Below are 11,434 nucleotides of genomic sequence, written 5' to 3'. Positions count from 1 at the left end.
AATCTAACAAAAGAGCTCATTAGCTACAATAAAATTACATTTTCACCCTTAACTTGTTTTTCATATATTTTTTTATTAAAATGTCCTATGGTTACATAAACAGTCCCCTTACCCATATCCACCCCACCATCTCTAATTCTAAGATCTGACATCCACCATCATATCCAACGGTCCAGAAACCACCATCATCTACGACACTCCGAAAAGACACAAACAGAAGTGCATATTATTGAATTGAGTGAAGAACTAAAGAATGTGAATCAAAGGCGCCTTAGCTTTTGAAATGACTTCTCAGAAGATAGAATGTCCTGTAATCATCTAAGCTTCTTTAGTTTAGGATTCGAAAGAAGAAGTTTCTTGATATGGAAGTTGTGTTTTCTACATTGACATTTAAACCTTGGAGATAGTTGTTAGATATATCGATGGAATCCACATTTTAGACATTGCAATTTAGGATTTCATAGAATTGATTGTTTGAGAAGTTTTAGTTGACACCAAAAGTGTTTGGAAATGTTGAAAGGTCTGGGAGATTGTCAATTAAGTTTTTGCTTGATACATCAAGAAGGACGATATTCGATGTGAAGTTGGAAGAAAGATTACCGCCCAAATTAGTGTTTTTAACCAGTAATCTCCTCAAATTGGTTAAATGAGCTAGTTCACTTGGAAATGATTGAATGAACTGGATCCAAGATCAAAGCCAACTTACTGAGAAAGGTTTCCAAGTTGTAAAGGGAGAAAAGAAGCGAGACTATTGTTAAAAAGATGTAATGATTGCAAACGAGAAAATGAACCAAAGTTCATGGGGATCGGGCCAAATAAGAAATTTAATGATAAATCAAGAGTTATGAGATTGGCAAGAGATGAACAAGAAGAGGGTATAGATCCTATCAACATATTCAACGACAAATTTAGAATCAATGGTGACAAAAGCTGCCTCGGAGAATCTAGGATAATCCTTGTAAAAGATCCCTTTATCCTTTTGCCTAATAAGTATGGCCAAAATGCCCTCTTCTGATCTCCTTCCCCAACTCATATATTGACTCAAAATTCCTCTGGTACCCGAAAGTCTTATCTAACACTTGTTCTCCCTCTCTGCATTCATCTTCATGTATCCTCCCCATCGTCGCCATGTTCCATGTTACCTTTTCCCTTTCCCGTACCCTGCCGTTTCTAATCGTCGACATGATTACAAGAGAGAAAGAGATGTTGAAAATTCGAATTAGAAGGGCTTGATTTAGATTTGATAATTAACAATAAACAGACGAGTTAAGCCGGTCAAGATGATAATAAACAATAAATAGATGAGTTAAGCCGGTCAAGATGATGGTGGTTGCTAGAGTGTCGGTGATGATGGTGGTTGCCGAATATTTGAACTATACACGGTGGGGTGGGGTGGATGTGGGTGAGAAGGGTCATTTATGTAACTATAGTACATTTTAGTAAAAAAAATATATGAAAAATAAAGAAATAAGGGTAAAAAGGTAATTTACTGTAGTTAATAGGCTCTATCACGATCCTTATAATATCCAAATAACACAAGGAACAAGTTTGTCCATTTTAATGAAGTGAGATTATAGTGGCTATTATGTTAGACCATTTTTGTAATTTTCTCAAAAAAAAAAAAAATTGAAATGGTCAAAATAGTAGACCTTTCCATAGATTGAAACATGGTAGGGTATTGCACGCCTCTGATTTCTAGTCAACTATTGTCATATTAGGTGGGTTTCCTGTTATTTTCGAGGTTAGGTGGATGTATATTGTCATATTAAAAGAAGTCTAACTATTGATAGCATATGAACTTGATTCCAGCTATAAATCAACTATTTATATATTTTTTTTTACGCCAAAGACCAATATAAATGAAGACGCGCAAGGGGCGGATATAATTATCTCTAAGCAACTCGTTTCTTCTTATATTCTCAAACCATAATCAATAAACATACTCACCATTATCAGAAGAGAATGTCTTCTTCACGTGTAAACCTAGCAAAGTCACTTATTCCACTGAAGGAGATCCGCTTGGCCACCCAAGACTTTAGTTCAGAAACTCGGATCGGACGTGGTGAATTTGCTAGTGTCTATAGAGGACAACTTTCTAAACGCTGGCAAAACCAAACAGCTGCCTTCAGACGCTTATATCCAAGTAATTTCAAAGGACATGATGGATTCCGTAATGACCTTGAGATGATTTCGAGCTTCAACCATGAAAATATCATCCCTTTCATTGGCTACTGTGTTGAAGATAACGAGATGATTATAGCTTTTGGATACGCTATTAATGGAAGCCTTCAAGATCATCTCCAAGACCCCAATAAAAGACGTTGCCTAACATGGGAACAACGCCTAAAGATCTGCATAGGGGCAGCAAAAGGGCTCGAGTACCTGCACTCGGGTGCTGGAGAGAGCCGAAGAATAATACACAAAAACATCAAAGCAACAAACATATTGTTGGATGATAATTTGGAAGCCAAAATATGTGATTTTGGTTTTAGATCAAGGCTAATTACCGTACATACAACTTATGTCGGTAACAGCTTTTACATGGACCCCAATTATTTTGAAATTGGAAACCTCACGAAAGAATCAGACGTATACTCGTTTGGCGTGCTGCTTTTTGAAACACTGAGTGGGATGCTGGCTAATGATAGAAGGAGCATTGAAGATCGTAAGCCACAAACTCTCATGAATTTGGTCCGGCGCCACTATGAGGATGGGTTGGACCAGATAATTGATCCATTTATAAGAAGTCAAATTGATAGTCGTTCTTTCAATACGTTTAAGAAAATTGCATATCAATGCATTAGTTTCAAATCAAAGGATCGACCTAAGATGGATACCATCATCGAGAGGATCAAGGAAGCATTGGATATCCAAGTAAGTCTTTTTAATTAATTAATGACAAATTAAATTACCGCCTACCTTTTATTAGGGATGTCAACGGGGGCAAACGGGGTGGGGAGTGCATATCCCGCCCCGCCCCCGAAATTTCCCCGTCTCCCCGCCCCCGTCCCCGCCCCCGGAATGTTCAATGTTCCTACCCCCGCCCCCACCCCTGAATCCCCTTTATTACCCCCACCCCTGCCCCCGTTCCCCCGCCCCCGATTGATTTTGGGCTACTTTTTTTTGGGCTAAAAGAAGTTGTTATTTAGGCTAAAATAAGCTATTTTTAGGTAACAAATAATTATTTATAGCAAAATTTTACATGTTAAAAATAAAAAATTTATGGCATTTTAAAAAATTATACTAACAGCTTAAAAACATGTTTTTTGATGAATTTTGGAAACTCAAAATCATGTTATAGTTTATTATATTTATATAATTAATATATGTAAATAGATGTGTAATTTATTAACGGGGTCCCCATGGGGATTCGGGGACGGGATTGCCTACCCCCGCCCCGCCCCCGAAATTAAAACGGGGGTTAACCTTGCCCCCGCCCCCGTCCCCGCCCTCGATTTTTTTTAAAAAAATCTCCCAAACGGGACGGGGCCCCCACGGGACTTTTTGACATCCCTACCTTTTATGCTTACAATTAATTCTACCCACTAAAATTATGAAAAATCACCATTCAATTTAATTTTATTTGATATATTCATAATACTAGTTGTGAAACCCGTATATTATACGGGTTAATTAAAACATAATGTTAAACAGGAGCGATTAAATGAAGAGTTTATTTGAATTTGAAATATGAAATAAGTGAAAATTATGAAAATAAAAAACATGCAAAAAATAAATTAATTAAAATTATGTGTTTAATTGTTAGACCTGTGTACTAAACGATTTATTATAATAAAATGTTAAATACAAATGTTTAAAGTGTAAATTTATTTGAAATTGAAATTGAAATTTCAAATTTGAAATTTGAAATTTGAAATTAATAGTTATTATAGTAGGTTTAATTTATGAAAACTAAATTAATGATATAGTGGAAATGAATAATGAAGTAATTGACAAGTGGAAAATAAATATATTTCAAAATTATGACAAAATGACATGTGGCCAAATAAATGAGAGAATGACAAGTGGCAATAACATTTTCATTTATTAGGGTAGATAGCTTTAATGAGTGAGTTAAAAAAATTTAGAATGTTGACACTTGTCATAATTCTATTGGGTAGAAATATTTGTAGACATAAAAAGTAGGAAGCAATTTAATTTCTCTTAATTCTATTTCTCCGGTTACTAAGTTTGACGAGAGGTATTGTTTCCTTGAACGGGATATAAATGCCTCATATCTATGGCCACTTAGTTCAAATGAATTCTTACTTGCTAAGTTGATTGTCAACCACATAAACATTAAATAGTAAATTTCATTTCTTAGGGATTTTTGTAGTTGAATGCTATAAGCCTATAATAGTTTGGCGCTTCTAAGCAAACTCTTTTGTGTGTATATATAGTCACAGAAACATGGAGCTGCTTTAAGCATTACCATAGGAATGAACCGATATGAAAACCTGGAGAGGTGTCTAATCCCACTGAAGGAGGTCAACTTGGCCACAGGATACAAGAGTCAAGAAACTTGTGTAGGAGTCGGTGGATCTGGTGTGGTCTACAAAGGTCAACTCTCTGAACATTGGCAGAATCGCACAGCTGCATTCAAATGCATATATCCCACTCGTTCACGAAGAGAGCAAGAGTTCCGAAATGAAGTTGAGATGATGTCAAGCTTCAACCATGAAAATATCATCCCTTTTATTGGCTATTGTGATGAGGGCAATGAGAGGATTATAGTTTCTGAATATGCTATCAATGGAAGTCTTGATCAACATCTAAAAGACCCTAATAAAATCCGATGCTTAACATGGGAACAACGCCTTAAGATTTGCCTAGGAGCAGCAAGAGGACTCAAGTACCTTCACTCGGGTTTAGGGGAGCAGAACAAAGTAATACATAGAGGTGTCTCAAGTTCAAACATATTGTTAGATGGAAATCTTGAAGCAAAATTTTGTTGTTTTGTTTTGGCAATATTAGTCGACGGAAATCAGCGAGAAGTCTATGAACCTGCTGTGGGTACCCCATTTTACATGGATCCAATTTACAATGAAAGTGGCATCGTTAGCACAGAATCAGACATTTACTCATTTGGGGTGGTATTATTTGAGATGTTGGGTGGTATGTTGGCTTCTGATCAAAGGACCATTGGTGAAGATGAGCCACAAACACTCATAAATTTGGTACGACGTTACTATCATGACGGATTGGAAAACTTAATTGATCCTCATATAAGAGATCAAATTAATACTCACTCTTTCCATGCATTCAAGGAACTTGCATATCAATGCATTAGTTTGAAGTTAAGAGATCGCCCTACTATGAACAGGATCATCAAGAGGATTGAAGAAGCACAATATATTCAAGTAAGTTGTTATTTTGTTATTTAAAAATGAAAAGTGTGAAATGAATTTCTATTCTTGCATCACGTTGACGCCTATTTAAAAAAATATAAACAATAAATGTAACATCTTAGTAACGGATTTATCTTAACAGAACCTTGGAGTACCTTCCACCATTGCTACACCAAGCCACCAATGTCAAAACCTAGAAAGTTTTCTAATTCCACTGGAGGAAATCAAATTGGCAACCAGAGACTTTAGTGCTGAAACTCAGATTGGAGATGGTGGATTTGGTGTGGTCTATAGAGGACAGCTCTCTGAACTCTGGAAAAATTGCGTAGTGGCTATCAAACGCCTTGATCTCAAAAGTCACCAAGGAAAAGATGAATTCCTTACCGAGCTAAAGTTCATTTCCAGTTTTCATCATGACAACATCATCTCTTTTGTTGGTTACTGTGATGAAGACAATGAGATGATCTTAGTTTACGAGTATGCAAGCAATCATAGCCTTGATCATCATCTCCAAGACTCAAAGAAGAGGGGTCGTCTAACATGGTCACAACGCCTCAAGATTTGTTTAGGGGTAGCAAGAGGACTCAACTACATCCACTCAAGTCTAGGTGAAGAAATTAGAGTCATTCACAGAGACATCAAGAGTGGAAACATATTGCTTGATGAAAATATGGAAGCCAAAATTTGTGATTTTGGTTTATCGAAACAATCCCCTAGAGATACACAAGGTACGGAAATCTATACAAAAGCTGCTGGTACTGTTTTTTACTTGGATCCCATTTACCAAGAAAGCGGAATCCTCCATAAAGAGTCAGATGTGTACTCGTTTGGCGTGGTATTGTTCGAAATCTTGAGTGGGATGTTGGCTTACCATCGAAGGAGTTTTGGAGATGGTAACCCACAACCTCTCATAAATCTTGTACGACGCTATTATAACAACGGACTTGAGGAATTAATTGATCCCCTTATTAGAGATCAAATTGATAGTCGGTGTTTTCATATATTTAAAGAACTTGCATTCCAATGCATTAGCTACAATTTCAAGGAACGCCCTACGATGGAAACCGTCATCGAGAGGATTGAGGATGCAATCGATGTTCAAGTAAGTCATCTTATTTAAATATTTTAAAGGTATCAATCTTATGCTTTCAAACAAAAGAATGAAAAGCAGGATGGATTATAAAACGGGATAACTTCCTCTAATATTATTTCATGATATGTATTATACAAAATAATTATCTTTAGACTCAATAATAAAAATATACAAATCAGATGATTTGTTTGATAAGTATTCATCAGGAAAGTCAAGCTCATCTCAAAATTAACAAGATAGTTTACTTTTGATTTCTTTATGCGTGGTTGGGTAGAAATTAAAGAAACTAAGAGATGGATGAACGAGTTTGGAAGCCATCTTTCGGTGAAAGAAGGGGACAAATTCTATATCCATTTAATTGTCGACATATCAATGACTTCCAGCCTAGCTAGGAAGAGGTACCGGGTTTAATAATTAATACCCACATAAGGTTAGATGTGTGGAGTTCAATCCCTATGAAACCCAAAAATGGGTGCTTCTTAAACTTGTGCCAAATGTGGGGAAATTTTCTTTTAGACCCCTATGATGGTTGGGTTTGTCTTGTAAATGAGCTTGAACTCGCGGTGCTCGTTGAAATATGCGAGTAGAATCATTGTCGATTCCAAAAAAAAAATTGGCGACGTAGATTGTCAAGAAGCAATCCCTACAAAACCCAAAAATCGGTGCCTCTTAAACTTGTGCCTCATTTGGGGAAATTTTCCTTAGAAACCCCTGTCGAGGCTAGGTTTGTCTTGTAAATAAGCTCGAACTCAGGGTGCTCGTTGAAATATGCGAGTAGGTTACCGCAGAATCATTTGCCGTTTCCAAAAAAAAAATGTCGACATAGATTGTTAAGAAGTTGTATCCATTTAATTGAGAAGTTGCTATAGTCGTGTAGGTATTGTGAACCATACATTTGTGCTCTTTCATTCAAGTTTTGATAAAGGGATATCTACCATTTATTAAATTATCAGACAAAATTGAAACTAAAAAAATGATTCATGGCATAACAAACTATTGATTTTGTTTACATTTATATTCTTTTTTTGTATATCATATAACATCAAACTTGATGAAATTACTCACATTTTACCATTATAACATGTTGTTGTAGGTTACCAACAGTAAAAATATAAACCGTTACAATAAGTTAGTTGGTATGTGGTGTATATAAAAAAAAGACTAAATTTACCAAAATTTAAAGGTCTTTTGGGAATCAATATTTGCATGAGAACTTGAGATTTTTTTCCACCAAATTTTTTCAAAACCAAGACGACCATACCATCTTGAGTGCATCGTCTAAACAAGTTGCACCATAATAAAAAAAATGGCATTCGTTTTTTGTAATTTGTATATATGTATATTTATAGTTGGGGCTCATTTTCATACTGTTAGACAGACTAGGTTATCAATGTTAATCTGTAGCCGTTTATTGAATTCGATTTAGTGGGTGTTTGGGATAACTTTTTAAAATAGCTTATTAGTTTTTTAGCTTTTCAAAAAGCTAATAAGCTAAAAAAGTGTTTTTGTATTTAAAAAGCGTTTTTTAAAACAGCTTTTTGGATAGAAAAAAGTAAAACTTTCAAAAAGCTGGAAATCCTAGCTTTTTAGCTTTTTAAGCCATTTTACTTCTAAAAACAGTTTTTCTTATCCAAACACTTTTTAAAATCAGCTTTTCCTAAAAGCCATAAGCTAATAAGCATTTTTCTTAATAATCACTTTTGTGTTAAAAAAGCTAACTCAAACATGCCCTTAATCAATTCTTTTACTTCTAAAATATTAACTAAATCGTTGATATATCATTATTTAACTATATATTTTAGGCCATTGTCTTAATATATTTGATTAAAATGTTATATTTGAATATATATGATACTTAATATGCTTGAAAACGTTCATTTATAGCTGGAATGCAGAATGAGGAAAATAGAGTTGAAAAAAACAAAGAAAATATGTTATTGGATAGCTTGACCCCTCATCAGTATTTTGGTCATATCTCATGAATCGTAACTCCGATTAAGGCAATTCAAAATAATCTGAAAATTATACAAAATTTCGGACGACTTTTGTGTTTGTTCCAAAATGTGAAATCCAACCACCACCACATGGTGATCACCACCACGACATGGTAAATGAAAACTTCGTGATCATTGAGCTGACTTGGAGAATACAGGATATCCATGAATACCGCAACGTCCTACCTCTTAACCACGTCGTGGTGGCCAAAATTATGCAAGTATATATATTCCGGACATTAGGTCGCTTTTAGGAGGTGGAGACCTTACGGTTGCTATTATTTACGAGGAAAAGCCCTCCAAGAGTCGATTTTAAAGTTAGAGATTCAATTGGAGCAAGGATTTAAAGATTCAAGCAATATTATATCAAGATTTAACTTCGGGTTTGCTTGATGATCGCATCTTGCATTTTTTTTGGTGATGTTATTCTACTTTAATTTATTGAAAATGGTGTAAAAACCTTTATTTTCACTAGATATTAATGACCATTGTTGATATGCTTTGATTTCATTAGTAGGATTAATTGAATTTGGTTTTTACTTGTGTTCATTTGATTGTTTTACCTAGAATGTTAAAGTTATGATTTTTATTGTTTATTACTGAGTATTATTATGATTAGATGATCATTCTATCTTGATATACTTGAATCATATGAATCTATGATCATTAGTTTTGTATGACTGGGACTTTGATCATAAGCCTAGGGTTAGATAATATTAATCGGTGACTTTGATTGTGTTAGAGAGCAATATGTATCCATGCTATGCTTAGATTGATTGTCATGATCATTGGCACGAAATCACTAGATCATATCGTTATAGTTCGAATATATTTAATTAATTATGTGTTCACTAATTGCATGATCATTGTGTTAATTGTTCATTAACTATTAGTGCTAGGGAATACAATCAAGATAACTAGCCATATTACAATTTTGTAATAAATTCCTTAATCCATTGCACTTCTAATAAATCAAACATAAAAACTTGGGGGATTTGTATTCTAGTGGAAGTATTTCTTATTAAGTGTTTCCATGTAGTTCTTTAGTTTGTTAATTAATTAAGCGTTAAAGTTAGTTTAATTTAGTTTACACAAAACCAACATTACTTTTTTGTTGTTAATTTAATTAACATTTGAATTATTTGATCTAAATCATTCTCGTTCCTTGTGTGCGACACTCTTTCTTATCTTAAACTATGTTACTTCACGACTAAGTACATTGCCTATTTTTGTTTAAAACTAGTTGAGATTAGACATGACTTTATAAATAGAAAACAAGTATTTAAATAAACACATCAAGTTTTTGGCATCGATGTCGGGGAACGGATGCGTTTATTTTGTATTATTTATTTGTTGATTAAATTTTGTTTATAGTTTCGTTTTTAGTTTTTATTTAAATGTATATGATCGTTGCTATTCTTGAGCGTGAGTTGCAAGCAACTGATGATCTATTCGATCCAGAAAAAGATTTGGAGGAGGTAGAGAGGTTGCTAGCTAAAGACCGGTACTAAGAACAAGTTGGAAAGCAGGAACCACATTGTGGTGTGATCGTTACCACGACATCGACCGCTGCTTTTCCGGTTTGTGTTTTAAAGCATGGGGTGACAATTCCAACTTATAGAAAGTTCTAATGTACGATCCATTTCTGATGAGTGTCCAACCAATTCCAACCCTTGTCAACATTCTTGGATTTTATGGATTCAAGCTTGGCCAGTGGATTTTCAAAACAAAAATTCAAATCTTACAAATCGGACCAAAAGAAAATTAATTGCAACGGATGGACTGGCATCGATTTTATTAGAATTTTATTAAGTTGAGAGTCCAGCTCAATACTCGCACGAAATTAAGCGCTTATCGGGAGGTAACCCGACTTTTAAATTAGTTTTCATTTTCTTTTCCTTTTAGTTTTCATTTTTAATTTTATTTTGAATAAAAGTGCTTTTGATGATTCTTATTTTTATTGGAAGAGATATTCAGCTTAGAAATTGATGATGGGCAAAAGTTCATGAGTAGGTGGAGTATTACGAGAAGAAGGCAAGAAGCGTGACACACAAACAAGTGTAGGGTATACAATCGATATGGAGATAAAACCAAGGAGTCTTTCATGCTATTAATGCTATATATGGGAATAAATAGATACGAGGGACCGGTCGACAAATTAGCTACTTTCAGATTGGTCGATTTATTTAGCGATGAAAATTTTAGATTTTCATGAAGACGTTGCATGATTCTAGCTACCTCGAGACTCGACATTTTATTGCATCGCGACTAAGTTCCTGACATTTGAAGACCGCAACGTGCCAATTCTTACTGCACGTCGTGTCAATGATTTTCACACAAGTTCTAGATTTTATAGTGACCACACCCTATCCAACAACTTTCCACGACCCGGCAACGCCCCAGGCAGATTTTCGAGTTGAGAAGTTTAGATGTACACTTCTTATTTTGTTTCCAAGAGTCCACCAATTTCAACAAGGATGTTCAGAAGTGTTCCTATAGACGAAGTCAAGTTTAGTATCGATAAATAACAGTCATCCGATATCGCGACTACATAACCAAGGCGAGTTAGTTCGTTTTCTCCCTCTTTTATTTTATATGTTTTAATTGTCTTTATACAATGATGGATTTGTATAATGTAAGTGTGGGGTAGGGGATCGAATTAAAGGAAAATAGCATGCTAGATTAAAATAAAAATATATATGCTAGATTTAATAAAACTGACAAAACATAGACTTGAAAAAAATATATCTAAATTTGAAAAATAAAGACTATTTAAAATCATGCTTGTGTTATAACTAAGTTTGTTAGTATTGTGTGGGATAATTTGATGTGAATTTAAAGGTTTTCTATAACAAATATGTTATAATATATTTGTGGCTTTCTAGTTCTAGTGAAATCATGAGACAAAAACATGAATTTGTGTAGTTTGAGGGACATAATATGTTTTGCATCGTGTACTTGACATGTATCCAGGAAAGCTTATGTGATCATTTCAATTT

General features: G+C 34.5%; 1 protein-coding gene across 3 annotated transcripts; it reads left to right on the top strand.

The window, feature by feature from the left end:
• Positions 1–1,831: 1,831 nt before the first annotated feature.
• On the top strand, positions 1,832–11,214 carry LOC111882334 (uncharacterized). Of its 3 annotated transcripts, none has more exons than XM_023878698.2 (4): positions 1,832–2,874; positions 4,401–5,360; positions 5,491–6,450; positions 9,897–11,214. In XM_023878698.2, the coding sequence occupies exons 1-4, from the start codon at positions 1,963–1,965 to the stop codon at positions 9,915–9,917; spliced, it is 2,853 nt and encodes a 950-aa protein (XP_023734466.1). In that variant the 5' UTR covers positions 1,832–1,962; the 3' UTR covers positions 9,918–11,214. The 3 variants fall into 3 exon arrangements, with proteins under 3 accessions (XP_023734466.1, XP_023734465.1, XP_052620294.1); XM_023878697.2 differs by lacking the exon at positions 9,897–11,214 and adding an exon at positions 8,326–8,930; XM_052764334.1 differs by lacking the exon at positions 9,897–11,214 and adding an exon at positions 6,716–8,311.
• Positions 11,215–11,434: the final 220 nt, after the last annotated feature.

Source organism: Lactuca sativa, chromosome 5, assembly GCF_002870075.4.
Source record: "Lactuca sativa cultivar Salinas chromosome 5, Lsat_Salinas_v11, whole genome shotgun sequence".
NCBI classification, from domain to species: Eukaryota; Viridiplantae; Streptophyta; class Magnoliopsida; order Asterales; family Asteraceae; genus Lactuca; species Lactuca sativa.
Note: the sequence above shows the minus strand (reverse complement) of the source record. Positions and strands in the feature narration are given on the sequence as shown.